Below are 17,035 nucleotides of genomic sequence, written 5' to 3'. Positions count from 1 at the left end.
CTTCTCATGGTCTAATTTCATCTCTGGATATTTCCCCCTCTCGCTTTCTTCTTCTTTCTGTTCTGTGAACTCCAACATATGGATCATAAACGGGCAGCCGCTTATGCATGCACGAGCGCAGAGCAGTGTTAGATGTTGCTGTACGATCCGCGCTGATGTGTGGGATGCTTGATCATGCACAGAGGACGTACATGTTCGCTGTCCCGAATCGGGTTTTCATGGTCTTCAGGTGGGAAGAGGAAGACAACAAGATAAGCAATAAATAGTTGGAGTTCTTTCTTTCAGTTTCCATAACAAGAGCTCAAGCAAATTGATCTATGATCAAACAGCAAGGGATTTACATGGACATCTTATCAATATCAAATACTCCTTTAAATCATGAGGAGAGTACTAAAAGCAAATCCACAGTATTCACTCTCTTTTCTCGCTATTCGATTTCATCCCATAGTGCATAATTTTTACCACTGACTAGAAGAATCAATGACGAATCATCATGTTCTTCGGCTTCTCCACTGCTCCTTTCCATGTCCATTTCTCGACCACCCTCGCACACATATCATGTCGACGTTATTGTCATCCTGCATAAATAACAAAGACGAGAGAAAACTAGTGATAAGAATCTGTGCAAACACTAATCACCAATTTAAACCACTGTAAACTTCTTATTCTTGTGAACGAAGCTTTGATTATGTTCATTTACAAGTAATCTACAAAGAAACGGAACGCCGAATAACATAAAGACAGCATCAACAACAATCAGTGCGTTCCCTCTAGTCCTTGTTGCCGGTTTCAGCTGTCATACAGTGAACATGACAACCAAAGCACCAACTACCATGAAGTATGAGCTCAACATACCACCGTTTCATGGAATCACCTCCTCATTTAATTCCCTTTCTCGTTGTTCTTTTAGTTTCAGTTGTGTGTATTGGCAGAAAATGACAAACGTATGGTTTATACCTCCATTGACGTCAAGCTCCTCGTCCACTGCAGGCTCTTTGGATGCATGAACGAGGTCGCCAAATTTGTCTGCCTCCACCAGCTTCAGAATATTCTCTGCCTGTGTCCATAATTATCAAACAATTATTTCGATTTCAGATAAAACTTCAAAAAGCTGCGGGAAACTTCAAGTGACCTTTTCTCGTGGAAGATCAAACACCACCACGGCGCCGTTGTAAAAGATGGTGAACGGAGCCACCGCAGGAGCAGTTTCCATCTTTGATCTGAAAGGAAAACCCATGCATGCTTCTTTATTTATATATCCTCGACAAAGAAGAAAATAGCAAATAGTACAAATTTGTGAACCTTATCTACCTCGAAGCGGAGCTCAGCACCGGCAGTGGCGTCTTTCTCTTCCCCACCGCTGCACTGGAGGTGGCGATCACGCTCTTTATGACATTCGGATTCATCTTCGAGATCTCGCCATGAAGCTCTGAGATGGCCCAACACAAGGTTAGATGTTCACTTGAAGGAGAGAGAGAGAGAGAGAGAGAGATGTACCTCGGAAGGACTTCTTTCGCTCCATGATGGGTTTCTTGGCAGCTCCGGTACTGTCGATGCCGAGGAAATCATGCTCCACGGAGACACCCGACATGGTTTCCGACACCATACGCTCGTCGATCTCCTTCGGATCACACAACAAGGAACACCGAGAGATGGATTCTTAAAGGTGGCAAGCGATGGAGAGAAGTAGATGGCACGAGGAAAACGGGCGAGGCATGTCGCGTATCGAAAGAGAGAGATCGATAGGGACTACCAGCGGCAGCCACTAAGCGTTTTATGCATGCATGTGTCTAGATTTTAGTACACGGAAACGTGGCAAGTTTTGTTGCTACCGAGTCAAAGAGTCCAAAGTAAACGATATATTAGTCGGCTGATGTATATATATCACATGTTTCTCGTGGATTTGAACAGCGTGTGGTTGAGATTTCTTTCTCCGAGAGAGCTACCGGTGGATAAGGACATGGACAAGTGGGGTCAGTCCGAAGGCACTCTTCTTTCTTCCCTCCATCTTCTGTTTTGGTGTGTATGTTGTGCAAGAACAGCGCTCTTCTTTTCTCCACGTTGTTTTTGGTGTGCCTTTTGTTGCTGACTTACTCAACCACCGTTCCATCGCGTCCACATAGGAAAATGTGACGTTGATGGAGTTTTAGTAGACTAATTATTTCAAGAGATAGCTTAAACAGCTTCCGAGTTGGATTCGAATGATCCAATATACAACCACGATATTATATTATATTATATATGTAGTATTAAGCATGTTGGATTAATAATTCATGCTCTTTGAATGTATGTGAAGTACTCATAGCATCAATATTTTTATTGGAAGGAGAACATGCAATGTATCAAATCGACAAACCAGACATTTTCCATGTTCAGAATTCATGAAGCCCTTCAGACATATTTTTGACTTTCTTACCATTTTAGAGGAAAAGAAGATTAAGTGCTGGATGAGTGGGTCACACCTCACATCAGAAGCAAAAGGCTGATGAATCTGAAAGAGCAAATTGACTTGTACAAGACTCAGATGACCAGTGCATGAAATGCATTTTGCATGGTGATGGCAAAGAAACTTGTGATGACTGGCTATGGAACATATGCACTACCTCAATGTCACTGTAAGCTCGATGGGCTACAATAATCTTTTAATAACTACACACACTGAGTGTGATATTGATAGAGAGAGACATGGGACTTCAAGTGTTCATACCTCACACACTCCGTTCAATTATATAAAGATACAAGATAAATGTTCGACCTTACACTAATTGGAGCAACATCACTTCAGCAAACATCCACCAAACTGCACTCAAAAACTTGCTTGGTTTGTACCTCTCAATTAAAATTAGTACACCCAACAAGCTTTGTTTTTGTGTGTGTGTGTGTGTGTGTGAGAGAGAGAGAGAGAGAGAGAGAGAGAGAGAGAGAGGACCATTAATCGAAACAAATCAAAATTGAGCCAGAAAAGGTAGTCACCAACTAGTCTCACCTCAGAAAGAATAGATTGTTAGTGTGATCTTTTAATCGAAAGAAGCATAATTGTTCATCACGTAAAATACTTTTAGTTTTTTTGTTGTTCTGATTTTCCACTAATTATTTGCAATTTCATGCCTTTTAAGTGATGTTATAAAGCGGTGTAGCAAAAGATATACCACGAAAGATGCTACTCTGACGAGGAAGATTACACGCATACTATCACAACCTAATGTATAACTAACTTATTAGTTTTATTTAAGCTTCTACTATTAGCTTAAAATATTTAAGTTTAAAATAATAATAATTTATTTGTTAAATATTTATCAATCAACCATAGTCTTTGTCGATTTTGGATTAAATCGAAGTGTCACATATAGCGTAAAATTAAAATATTATATCTTTAAACAGATTCGATAAGTAGATAAAAAGACTATATATGACCTAATGAAATTAGACACTCATGTCAATTTCATGGTATAATATTCTGAATTTTTTTCTCTCTCTTAGGCGAAGAAAACTCCTTTAGAAAAAAATATATATATTTTCTCTAATTTAGTTATAAATATTTATTTGTAAATAAGATTAGATCATAGCGATGAAGTTCATCTATAGTCATCACAACGAATCAAGCATAAATAAATCTCTTAAGAAGAATACACCTAAAACATTGGTCTTACGATGATATACCATACGCACTTGTCAAAAGGTTACGTATGGTGGTGTACTAGACCCGCTTACTAATGGTTAAAAGTTTGAAACCTTGTTTGATATAATTTTTATGCTTGAAACCTCATTTTATATTTTTTTTTGACACCTAAAATATTAGTGTTTCGAGGGTTTCCTTCGCCACAATGAGTTTATTTATCGACTTGCTTTCTTTCATTGTCCCTCCCTTTGAAACATTTACGAAGCCACTTATCACAGTCTAAAGTGGCACGAGTCCTAATAGAGACCACTTGCGAGGCATCTATAGACTTGGACATAGCTACCTTGATCTCGTCAATGGGTATGCTTGTTATTGGTACGCTCTTTACTTTGTCGTCGAGCACAAGTTCTACTAAAGCTCTCTCTCTCTCTCTCTCTCTTTTGTCCGACGACTTCTCCCCCCTATTTGGTAGCCCACTGTCCATGATCTTGGAAGGGCACGAGGAGTTGCAATGAGCATCAACCATGCTAGTTAGGAGGGGTTTCTCCTTCATCTCTTATAATGCTACCTTTCTCTACTTAATACTTTCTCCGCGATCTTACCACTCAAGATTTTCCCTATTGGTGTGGTGTAAGTAACAATGCCACTTGGAATCGGGAGTATAATCTTAATTCAGGCCTAATGAGCCCCTAATTGAGTTGGCATGATTACACCCGAAACAAATTCAATTACGATCGACCAATTAAGACAATCGATTACGAGACTAGAATTTTATATTGTGCGGCATGTCATTGGTTTATTCGGTGCTTCGTCCAATCCTTTAGCGCATCATCCTCTCATTCGATGTTTTGTTCAATCAGCTTGTTAACCTCCTGTAGCTTTTGATCTCTTTGGTGTAATATCCGATCTTTCGGTCCAATGCCCAAACTTACAACATGAAGTCCTTTTGTCGACACGTCGATTGATCCTCCGATCGATGTCTAATCTTCTGATATATTCACTCTGGCCCAACGTCTGATTCTTCATACTTTAATCGATTTGTCTTTTCAAGTTAGTCCTGTATCACTCAAAATACAGATTAGATCGTAAACTCATCAATTGATTTTATCATCAAAATTCGAGATTCAATACGCAAAGCATAAATCCTTTTGACTTATCCAAAGTTAAATTTGATTCATAGATTATTATAAAGATTGTGAATAGAAAGAGTATCTTGGGAAGCTATATATATTTTTTTCAGTAGTAACAAATGAATTTGATTATCTAAGGGAGTTTTATTGGATAAACTCTCGATGCAATTTTTTTGAAATAAGAAAAATGATATAGACTTTTTCTATTTTGAAATTGAATAGAATAAATGAGGTATTAGATACGAGCATTTTTATCGTGCGTAATAGGGAAAATCTTTGACTATGTAGATATCTAAATTTGGGTAAAATTTTGTAACCTTCCCTTATATATGTAGTGGATATCTAAAATTTTTAATTCCATTATACTAGTAAAAAAGAGCACAATGGATTTACAAAAGTGTGTATTAAATTTTTTCCTGCTTCATAGCTCCATGATATTTTTTATTTTTTTTAATGATGTTAAAGACTATATTAATCTTCTAATATTTTTAGACATGTTATTAGAAATTACACAAAACATATTTCTTCTACTGAATGGATACCTAAGAAGCTAACAACTTATATGTCACCTAATTATAATATTGGTTCCTTTGTGCCGGATAAGACTTCTTTGTGATCTCCACATAATATTGTACTCTTGTAATCAATGAAAAAATGGATTCACCTAACAAAACCAAACAACCACTAATTATGATCGATAGTCTCAAAGCAATGATGACAAGGAGAAATAACTGACTTATTTACAAACCTCAAATGACTTCAAAAATGAAATAAAAAAAAAATTACATCTCGGATTTTTTGGATCCTTACGGTGCCACCACTTATGCTGAGCAGTACCACTGCCTACAGCATTGTCACTATGCAATACCATCACACAGTCTAATGATATCATCGCTTGAGAGCTTGGAAAAGTGTATTCTTGACCATCACCTAATCTTAAGTGATCGAATATTGACCTAAAATAATCTTAACTCAGGCCCAATGAGTCCCTAGTTGAGTTGATATTGTTATACTAAAAACTAACTTAATTATGATCTAACTACGACCAATTAAGACAATCGATTACGAGATTATAATTCTATATTGTCCGACATGTCATTGGTTCATCCGACGCTTCGTTTGATCCTTCAGAGTATCATTTTCTCCTTTGGTGTATTACTCAATCAGCATGTTGACCTCCCATAACTTTTGATCTTCTTGGTGTAATGTCCGATCCTTCGGTCCGATGCCCGAACTTACAACATGAAGTCATTCTGTCGACACGTCAACTGATCCTCCGACCGACGTCCAATCTTCTGACATGTTCATTCCGGCCCAACTTCTAATTCTTCCTGCTTTACTCAATTTGTCTTTTCTTATCGAAGTTAGCTCTGTGTAATTCAAAATATAGATTAGATCATAAACTCATCAATTAATTTCATCGTCAAAATTCGATATTCAACATAAATCCTTTAGACTTATCAAGTTCAATTTGATTCATAGATTGTTACAGAGATTCTGAATAGAAAGAGTAAATATCATGGAAATACTTAAAACTCTTCTATCACATATAACAAGCCTTCTCCAATCAGGAAGCTATATATGTTTTTTTTCAATCGCAACATATATAGAAAGAGTAAAGTATTGATTTGATTATCTAAGGGTTTTATAGAATAAACTCTCGATGTAATTTTTTTTTAAATAAGAAAAATGACATAGACTTTTTCTATTCCCAAATCGAATAGAATAAATGAGTTATGAGATACGAGCATTTTTGGCCATTAGGGACTAGAGTGATACAGATAAGATTATTTTATACTATCAAGTGACATTATGAAGAACAAATTCATTAGAATTTAAAATAACTTATTTGTGCTAAAATATTGGCCTAATTGACCTAATAATTTATGATGTAGATAGCCTAAATTGCATAAGACCAATTCTATATATATTTTGAATAGTTGGGCTTAATCCAGGTTCTATTTAGATCATATAATTGCAAATATAAATATATAAACACAAGTGGATTTGATATAAAAATATAAGGAGTCTCCTCCCCTTTTATACAAAATTTATCAAATAAAATTTTAAATCCTCTCTATTTGTCTTAGAGAAGCTTTATTGAAGTAGCTTTAGGTTAAATACATTAATATGTCCCTCTCCTATTTATACAGATTAGGAGGGAAGATTTTCCTCAACAGAATAGAGGATTTCTCTTAACAGAGTAAAAGATTTCCTCATATAGTTGGAGAAATCTTATCTGCTATCATGCCCCCGCAAGATACAAAGCAAACACACACTTTACGAGTTAGAGACTTCATGAGTAGGGCAAGAGCAAATCGTTGCTGCTGTTGTTGCTATTGCTGTGACGACGACGACGACGACTACAGTAGAGGAGAAAGTTGCCAATATAAAAAGCTATAGCAAAGGAAGAAGTCGCAACAGAGGAGGAAGCTGCAGTAATGTTACAATGATACTATAGCAAAGAAAGAAGCTGTAGTGATGCTACAGCAGAGAAGGAAGCTGTAGTAGAGGAAAGCTACAGTAATGCTACAGTAGAGGAGGAAGCTGTAGTAGAGGAAAGAGTTCCCCCTTCTTTGCTCTGTAGAGATAAGAGATGTGGTGAATAACAAGCTTCAATGGTCGTGGAGCCTCGCTCGTCTCACATGCTCTGATATCATGTTGGAAAGAATAGAAAATAAGAAAAATTATTGAAGAATGAAGTTTTATTGAAGTACATTAATATGTCCCTCTCCTATTTATACAGATTACAAGAGCTAAGAAAATTATGTTAATATCCATCGATAATTAATTCCGATGGGATTTATGACAGCTTAAAGATGAATCAATTTAATTTATATTATCACACACATATCACGTGTTCATGTTATATGTCTATTCATATTTTTTTCACGTAATCTCTTTCATGTTGTATCAAATCATATGTATTTTTAACACGTCCATATCATGTCACACACATTATACTTTGCCTTTCCATTTCATGTCATGTCCTTTTTACGCAATGATATATGCATATCATGCGCTTTGGCATTACATTATTACTTACTCCCAAATGTGATGTTAGCATATCATCTGATGTTGCTATACTTGTGGACTTGGAAAATATAAGATCTTAGATTGCAGATTTTACCATCTAAGCAACAAATCTCCATCGTATTGCATTCTATATGATTCTATATGTGAAGTCTGTAGCAAAGTAATTATCTCAGAATTCCAATATGATTCTATAAATCAGTTTAGAATTTCTATGAAACGGAGTGACAATCTACTGACTTTGGTCATCAGTCCACACTCCTTCGATTCTATTCAGAGGCAACCTTGGAGTGTCTAAAATAAGCAATCCACTGTGTGTGCTGTTCCTTTGCAGCACTGAACTTACTTCAGCAGTCGAACAAGATTCATTAGCTAAAAGTTGATGCAAAATTTGCAGATTATGGAGTGGAGATCTGCCTACATGCAACATAACCAATAACATTAATTTTCCGTGATGTCAATTACCAATGTAGTTTTCTTGAATGTCATCATATACAAAGTCGAGACGGGTTTTCGGAGCGATCTAATGTAATCCTCATCCGGATTGGGCATATGACACCCTCAAGTGAGATTTTAAGTTTTAGGATATGTGAATTGTGTTAATTTACATAGTTCTTTAGAGTAACTTAGTGCATCATCCTGTTGGTTAATCTTTTTCCTTAACCTTTTAACTCCATGATGATGCTTTTGCTGCTTTCCTGTAATCTTATTTATGCTTTGCACCTCTGTTCTGTGTCTTGTTTGCCAGAGATTCACACACTGTTGTGTGCATCTTAAATCCTCTTAACCATATGGCACTCTCAAAATGCAACAGTGTTTATTTATTTATCTGTTTAATTAAGATGATATTCATAATGATTTTGTCAAGATTTACTATTCATTTCTGAGACATGCATTTATGGCCAGCAAAACACTCCCTGTGATCTGCTCTATTTCAACCATTCAATGATCTTCCTTTGGTCATATTCCCTGTGATGTTATGTTAACCTTTGTTGTCGACTTAGATTTAAGGAAATCTTAACTTTTACAATCGTAAACCATTGATAGGTTTGTGTCACTGATGAACAACATCCTTGCAGAGAGACAGCATGAAATTTAGACACAAAAGGCTTGGAATTGTGTGAAATCGGGCAGATGAATCCTTCATGTCTGATACATGTAGTAGCCTCGAAGGTTTTCAATGAACAATTTCAGTAGTTGTTGAACATTTGATTCTCCTTTCCGTCATCACAATGCTGCTTTCTGAATTCCTGACAGGAAAAAAGAATTTACGAAAGAGGAGTATGCGTGGATCAAGCGCTTCCTACAGGATCTTAAACGCATGAGATGCATAGCTTGCTCGGAGATCAGAAACATCATCACATGTTGAATTCAGACTTGCCAAATTCAGCTCAGACCGTATGGTTTTCTCTTCTTGCATCAGTCGAGCAGCAGATGAAGATGAAGATGAAGATGGGGGGGGGGCAGCATTTCACACAAGAAAGGCATCGAGAAAGACAAAAAGGTAGTATAAAACCTGAATAATTTTCAGGAACTTTAGTAATATAAATCCATAGATTGAAGCATTTGCTTTTTTACATAATCTGAAGCCAAACAAAAGGGTACAGCAACTCACTGCTCTCAGTCTTCCTTTCCTTCAGCCTCCTTTGATTTGCTATCTTTGGTCAAGAAGCAGAAGCAAGAGCAGCAGGGACACTGGAACAAGATCTTCATAGCTTTGCTCCAAATCCTAAATGTTTATGAAGCACCCAAGAAACCTCAACTATGTCAAGCAGCTGCAAACTCCTGCCTGCCTCTGCCCTGCCTTTTTAAATCCACATATATCAACTCATTTCCTCCACTTCATGATAGATGATGCCCATGTTACACAGCTCTAGAAGGGGCATGGCCATGACCTACTCTTTTGTTCTTTCCTTTGTGGGTCATACAAGCCACTCATGAGAATATACTTTTCTATTATTATTATTATTATTATTATTTTTTCATGTTTTGCATCTTTGAGGTAAAATACTGTTGATATAAACCATGCCTCAATAATTTTCTCTTAATCCAAACTTAAAGCAGCCACAGTTTGATGGAATTCTTCCCTTCTCGATCCAGTATGTGTTTAACCTGAGCTGCTGCTTTTCCTAGTGAGTATTGAGTCAGATGAAACACAATTAAGGTGGATGGGGGAAGAGAACAAGTACCAGCTGAAATGGGGCTGGCTGGTGGAGGGGGACAGGAGACAGTCACAGGGTTGGGGTGATCATGTGATGTGATGAATGGATTGATTCCTAAACTAGATCTGCAATGCGGTGTGACAGCCACCATTTCTCGGCCAAGCCAAGCCACACACCCACACAAAAAAGAAGAAGAAAAAAAGGGCAGAGCAAGAGATGCACATGGGGTGGCTTTCCATGAGGACCCACTCGGTTGCCTCTCCTGCTCTTCCTCTTCTTCCTACTGCTGCTTCATACAGTTTGCTGGGTTGGTGACTGCATTTTGTATTGTTTTGAGTTTTGCTCGGTGCAGGATGTCTAAACAAACGAGAAGAATGAATGCATCGAGTTCTCACACAGCAGCTTCTCAACTGCTCAAGAAGATTGCAAGAAGATTGTTCCGAATGAAAGCTTAGCTTCATGCATGGCACAATGTTTGTGGCTCTTTCAATGGGTCTTCCAAAGTACTCATCACTCCAAAGTGGTTGAAATTTTTCATGTTAAATTGGAAGGACCACCTCTTCCATGGTGACAGCAACCATTAGGGCAAGATAGTACACAGGGGTGTCACGGGACTCTCAGCCATGTCTATGGACCCCTTCCCCTTCAAACCAGAGTTTACCTAAATAATTTGATGATGCCAATGGTGAGTGACCTGGTTGTACTTTGGCACTTCCTGTGTTTTGTATTCCTAATCTGATTCCCATTGGTTGTCTTATCATTGATCGATAATAGAGCGAAAAATTTGCTGTAAAAGACAAAAAAAAGAGATTTGAGTGTTCTTGATTTAACTGGAAATATTGGCATATATTTTGGTTTGTAACTCTCTCTTTCTATTGTTCAGAACCCAATTAGACAGACCTCTTCTAAGTGAACAGAATGTGCTTTGTCTTCTTGGTGCAATTTAAGGCTTAGTTTGTCACTAATGACGACAATGCCTAGCATTGTACTCTATGGAAGTCGATACTTCTCTACGAGACAAGATGAAGACATTTAATGTCTGGCCTTCTGTTGACTCATGACACTATCTATCATGGATATAGTGGCAAAATTGGATGGGACATGTTTGGATTTTAGCTCAAGAGCAAATCTAGTTATCTATGTGCCGTAGCACTAAAATCCTGCATTCTTGGTGATTGCTGGTGTGTGTTGATGAAGGATTGATAGCAGGTGTGACTGGTATTAGGGCAAGGAATGATGAAGGGATTTATTTGGTTATGTAGATTCCAGAAAAGACACTAAACTGTCAAATAATAACTGCATTTTGAGACACTTCTATTTATGCTCACAACAGATGCTACATATTTTTGTAATTTTATTCTGCATATAGCAGGGCTTCTTTTTTTCTTTTTTTTTTGTCCCCCTTTTAGATACAGTAAGGCACAAACAACAGAGAAAGATGGCTTGACAAATTGCAACATGTAAATCCATGGTTTTCGACTAACAATCACAGAACTAAGATTATCTCTTGATATCGGCAAACACTTTGGACTTGTACACTTGGAAATGACAAACATCAAGCATGCTTCCATGAGCTCTTCACACTCCCCTGAACCACCATCCATATTACCAATTCTAGGCATTAAGATAGAGACACAATTGTTGCATAAAGGTCTTTTAATCTGGGCATCTGCTAAATCATGAAACTCAATATGAAGCTTAACACTGATATAACTCCAATAGAGCAGATAGGGATAGAACTAGTAGTTAATCATATCTATTTCTTTTGACACAACCTAAGAGGTGAAAATCCTCAGATTCAGTCATTATAACAATGTCGTATCTCTGATAAATAATGTGGGTGTAAGAGTACACAAAGAACCAATCTGATCCTCACCTATGCTTAGTCATCTCATATAAATGAAGGAAACACATTTCTATCTAAAGTTACACAAAAAAAAAAAAAGTCCATTTTTCCTTACAGTCGAAGCTGGATAGGATAAAATAGAATTTGCATTCAGGAATATCAAGAATCTCAGCCTCTGTTCATCGAGTTCTGACTTGAACATGTGCTATCTGAGCCACTTCCAGTCAGCAGAATACATATGTAGAATATTCAGAATTCCAGCTTTCAGCAACCAGAAACAAATTAGCTCCACTTAGCAGCATCAACAGGAATACCCACTGAAGTAAGCAGAGTTTAAAAACTGAACATTTATTTAAAGGCTTGATTCCTTCCCCTGGTTGTTCAGAGTGCGGCATTATTAACCTTTTCCTAATTGAGCAGAAGTGGTTTGAACACAAATTGGAGAAGCACATAATGCATTTTCTAATTAGATACTGTCACCAATAATCCCCACAAGAACAGGACCCATCTCTGAAATGATGGAACCGGTGAGAGTCTCTAACAACAATCTCCCGTTGTACAAGCTTTGTGATCAGCTTGATTGCACTGTGACAGTCACCACAAACCCGAAGATTCTTGATGATGTGGATCGTCGTTCCAGGAGCTGTGTTAATAATTGCAAAAGCGAGAGCCAGCTTTTCGCTGTGAACACGTAATACTGTTTCTTTTTCTTCTTCATCTACGTCATGGAGAACTGATCCTGTATCTGGGACATAACCAGCTTCCAGCATCCTAACTCTCAGCTTTTCCAAATAATTATAGATCTCTATATGTTGTGGGTGCTTTTTATCCCCAACTAGAAATACATGAACCCTACCTTTAAATTCCACTGAACTATACCCTGGTGGCTTTACCAGCCCTTTGTTCTTAATTATAACCCTCAGCCTCTGAACATCATTCCACCTTCCAGCATCTGCATAAATATTAGAGAGCAAAACATAGTAGCCGCAGTTCTTTGGATCCAGCTCAAACAGTTTCCTAGCAGAAATCTCTCCTAGCTCGACATTCTTATGAATCCTACATGCACTAAGAAGGGCACCCCAGACGACAAAATCAGGCTTGACTTTCATGTCCTTGATCAATCTGTAAGCTTCATTAAGACAACCTGCTCGTCCAAGAAGGTCTACCATGCATCCATAATGCTCCACACCAGGTTCAATATTGAACTTTCTTTTCATTGCATCCAACCAATATCTGCCTTCGTTCACAAGCCCTGCATGACTGCAAGCTGCCAAGACAGAAACAAAGGTTATGTAATTTGGCTTCTCTCCTGAATTCGTCATTTCATGAAAAACCTTCAGAGCCTCTTGTCCGTGACCATGCATGCCATAACCGGCAACCATGGCAGACCATGATAAGATATTCTTTTCCTTCATGCGGTCAAAGGCTTTCTTTGCCATCCTCACTCTCCCACATTTGCAGTACATGTCAACCACTGATGTGCCCACATACACATCTTTCTCCAAGCCCATCCTGACCACCTGACAGAAGCCATGATTAGCATAGCAATAATAATATTATATATCCAAGAGTATACAAACCATAAGCCTACATTGTCGATGCATGACATACTGGTCTCAAGTAAAAGAAAGGCTATTTTGAACATTCTGGCATTGCAAGCCTGCCTCCTGCTAGGACAACACTTGCATATATGTTCCCATGCCCTACATAAATTATGTTCACATGAATGATTATTTTGCCTTCAAATATCCAGCAGATTTTAAGGCAAACCATAAAATTCGTATGATTTTTTCTGATGATATAAATTGACGAAATTCAAATTTATTTTGGAAGAAACAGTAGCATTTTTGTTTCAAGAAAACTAAATTGTATCAATGCTACCAAGAGCATTCAGGCCAAGTGGTGATAAATCAACTTGTCACAATACCATTAGGAAAACTTCAAATTTTGCTGCAAGTTTCCAACTCAGTTTGCAGAGCTGAACAGATTAGAGGATTTGGAAGTAAAACAATTAGTGACAGAAGATCCAAAACAGCTGAATGCCTAGAATATTGAGGTTTTGAACTTGAGCCCAAGAAAACAAATGACAATTTTTGCACAAGCTATGGTCATCTCGCTTCAAGTAGGTCATCGTGACACTTTTTTGGAATAATAAGGTAATGTATTTTTCATACCATAGTTCAAATAGATAAGGTGATGTATTTTTCAGCCTAAAGAAAAGGTCTATGTTACTGAGATGTGAGAAGAGAATATTGAGGTGGATGTACAGAATTATTAGGAAATATAGGAAAAAAAATTTTATTCATGAACAACTAAATATGTTTCGATATAGATAAAATAAGGAAGAATCGTTTAAGATGGTATGGACATAAATAGAGAGAGACCTAGGAATACCTTACTATAAATTATAAATAAAGATATAAATACTTTTAATTAACTAAAAATATGACTCTCTATAGATCTCAATGACGAAAAAGATTCATGTAGCCGACCCAAAATAGATTTCAATGGCTATTTGTTGTTGTTGTTGTTGTTGTCTATAAGTAAGGGTTGTAGCCTATTTCAGCAAATTTCCTTTGTTACCATCCTGTCAATATCCTTTCATTTATTCTTCTTTGGTTTGAAAAAATCATATTTCAAGCTACCCTTCATGCTAGTGATTATGATGACCAGAATGTAAATTATATAATCACCAAATAACATTTGCTAACAGTAGCATAAGGAGACCCTTTTCTTTACCTTTTAGAAGATGAGCATCAACAATGGCAGAAATTATACCTATCAGGTCATGAGACTCACCTGGTTATGAATGCACTTTCCTATTTGCAATGCTCCTGCATGTGCACACGCCAGCAGCACTGCGGAGAGCGTCACAGCATTATGTTGAATGCTTCCATTAGTCAACATCTTAGTATATAGCTCCAATGCCTCTGCCGAGAGCCCATTTTGAGCATACAACGCAATCATTGAATTCCAAGATACAACATCTCTTGCGGCCATTCCCTCAAATACCTTTCGCCCCAAACTCAAGTCTCCTCCTTTAGCATAGGCGTCCGTCAGTGTGTTCCCCACTGCCACATCCATTTCCAACCCAACCTTCATCACGAGCCCGTGGATCCCTTCGGCAACCTTCTTACCAGAAACCCTCGAGCATGCAGAGAGCACTGCCACAGCCGCCACGGAGTCGATGCCCGCCCCGCCTTCATCAGCAAGGAAGCCCTTAAACAAGAAGATGGCGTCCTCGGGAGCGTCATTCCAGACGTATCCCGCGACCATGGCGGTCCATAGGACGGCATTGCGGTGGGGGGACTCGTCGAAGGCCCGGCGGGCGTCGGACAGCTCGCGGCACTTGGCGTACATGTCGACGAGGGAGGAGGCGACGAATAGGTCCGGGAGGAGGCCGAGGCGAAGGGCGAAGAGGTGAAGCTGTCGGCCGGAGGGGAGCGAAGCGAGGGCGGCGGCGGACTTGAGGGCCGGGGGAAAGGAGGAACGGTCGGGGCGTAGGTGTAGGCGGCGGAGGGATGCGAAGGCGCGAAGGGCGTCGACGAAGTCCCCGGCGCGGGCGAGGTCGGCGATGGCGGCGTTCCATGAAGCGACGGAGGTAGTGTCGACGTGGCGACCAAAGTGGGCGGCGAGCATGGCGGTGGGGGCGGAGGACGAGAACGCTTTGGCGAGTAGTAGTGGGGCGGGCGAGCGGAGCCTCATTCCATTTGGATCCCGGCATGGCTGCGCTCTGCTTGCCGTTATATTCCCTGTCGGCACGCGTTTGGGCACGTGACTTCGAATTAGCAGAAGATAACCCAACCCAAGATCTCGATCCGAACCAACCCAAAACCCAACACCATCCAACTTCGGGTTGGACCGAACTCGAGTTCAATCGGGTCGATGATGAGTTGGTTCAGATCAAATTCCAATCGTACGGATTTTATGAAACCATGTGCTATGGCTCAAATCCATAGTCAATCCTATTTCCGATAGGAGCAGTTGACAATTGAATCTAATTTTTCCCATTATTTATTTTACTATCCATACCCATTATTTTATTATCCATAATAGTGCGAAAAGAAAGTCTGACTATAGGTTATTCAGGAATAGTGGTATTGAGTTTCTCGACCCTTTGTCTTAAGATTAGTTAATTCTATTTCTCGATGGGACTGGGAAGAGATATAACTCAACAGTAGAGTGTCTCTCGTATGCATACGTAGATATGCTTATGATCGTTTTATGTTGTGATTCTATAATATCAGAAATAGTTCAGTGGAATGGAGTAACAACCGACGTCGAAAATGTGATACCAAAAGGGTCTATATGTGCTGTGTACAATAGGTTATTATAATTAATGTTTTTCTTAATATGAATATATATATATATATATATATATATATATATATATATATATATAATTCGATATTGAGATTGTTGTGGTCAATGGCGTCTAATAATTTATAATCTATGGTCAGATATGAACATGTATGAATAACATGAGCAACGAGGAATCACTATCATAATTATCATTTAAATATTACCCACATGTGATTGGTGGTGGAAATCATGGCGAACACCAATAAATTATAAATATGTTAGCCTCTCGCTTAAAATATAGCATTTAACCCTTTGGCTAATCAACCGTATCACCCTCTCCTTTTATATCTTCCACTTCCTAGTAACGCAAAGACTACAGCATATATATGTGGAGCACTATGATAACATGCGTCTAGAAAAAACTATGTTAAGCACTTTTGTAATGATTAATATTACTTTATTTATATTAAACATATTAAAATATCTAAAATACTTCAGAATTTTTAATATTATAATAAGTTTCTAAATTAAACGATGAACTTACGATGGCTATATATATATATATATATATATATATATATATATATATAACAATATCACATACTTAGCTGAAATGACCTAAGCCATGAGACACATTTACGATCAAGATGCGATCTTAGCTTGAGTTGTATAAGTCGTGAATCATCCTTGCGTCAACTTTTTAGACTTAGCCGGGATTGTCTAAGTCATGACGTGTCATTATAATATGTGTTCGTAAAGGTCAGTCAATTTACAATCTCACTCAAGTCCTGAAAAATCTGTAAAAGAGAAAGTTGATTAGTTCGAAAATGAGCGACGGATAAGTACCGACGTCTCACGGGAATGAAAGCTTTACAAGCAATTTAGTAAGCACCTTGCGTGTATAAGAAAAAAAAAAGAAGAAAAAAAAAAAAGAACTTTAAAA

The 17,035-nt window shown here is 38.2% G+C and overlaps 2 protein-coding genes across 2 annotated transcripts; both read right to left on the bottom strand.

The window, feature by feature from the left end:
* Positions 1–252: 252 nt before the first annotated feature.
* LOC135588885 (protein TIFY 9-like) lies at positions 253–1,682 on the bottom strand. The gene is made up of 5 exons (XM_065081231.1): positions 1,498–1,682; positions 1,312–1,429; positions 1,133–1,220; positions 958–1,057; positions 253–578 (listed from the first exon to the last, which is right to left on the bottom strand). Exons 1-5 carry the CDS (start codon positions 1,604–1,606, stop codon positions 574–576), a joined length of 420 nt encoding a protein of 139 aa, XP_064937303.1. The 5' UTR covers positions 1,607–1,682; the 3' UTR covers positions 253–573.
* Positions 1,683–11,720: 10,038 nt separating this feature from the next.
* LOC103975099 (pentatricopeptide repeat-containing protein At3g26782, mitochondrial) lies at positions 11,721–15,503 on the bottom strand. The gene is made up of 2 exons (XM_009390010.3): positions 14,590–15,503; positions 11,721–13,310 (listed from the first exon to the last, which is right to left on the bottom strand). Exons 1-2 carry the CDS (start codon positions 15,493–15,495, stop codon positions 12,267–12,269), a joined length of 1,950 nt encoding a protein of 649 aa, XP_009388285.2. The 5' UTR covers positions 15,496–15,503; the 3' UTR covers positions 11,721–12,266.
* Between the last annotated feature and the right edge of the window lie 1,532 nt (positions 15,504–17,035).

This window comes from Musa acuminata, chromosome BXJ1-8 (genome assembly GCF_036884655.1).
Source record: "Musa acuminata AAA Group cultivar baxijiao chromosome BXJ1-8, Cavendish_Baxijiao_AAA, whole genome shotgun sequence".
In the NCBI taxonomy this organism is placed as follows: Eukaryota; Viridiplantae; Streptophyta; class Magnoliopsida; order Zingiberales; family Musaceae; genus Musa; species Musa acuminata.
This window is presented reverse-complemented; position numbering and strand designations above follow the sequence as displayed.

What these genes read in the sequence shown, in the direction of transcription:
- LOC135588885 (XM_065081231.1), bottom strand. Translation starts at nt 1,606, where the DNA reads ATGGTGTCGGAAACCATGTCGGGTGTCTCCGTGGAGCATGATTTCCTC. An exon ending in GCGAAAGAAGTCCTTCCGAG is followed by an intron (nt 1,430 to 1,497) that starts GTACATCTCTCT and finishes GGGCCATCTCAG; the next exon opens with AGCTTCATGGCGAGATCTCG. An exon ending in TTGATCTTCCACGAGAAAAG is followed by an intron (nt 1,058 to 1,132) that starts GTCACTTGAAGT and finishes TTATGGACACAG; the next exon opens with GCAGAGAATATTCTGAAGCT.
- LOC103975099 (XM_009390010.3), bottom strand. Translation starts at nt 15,495, where the DNA reads ATGAGGCTCCGCTCGCCCGCCCCACTACTACTCGCCAAAGCGTTCTCG. An exon ending in GAAAGTGCATTCATAACCAG is followed by an intron (nt 13,311 to 14,589) that starts GTGAGTCTCATG and finishes GGCTTCTGTCAG; the next exon opens with GTGGTCAGGATGGGCTTGGA.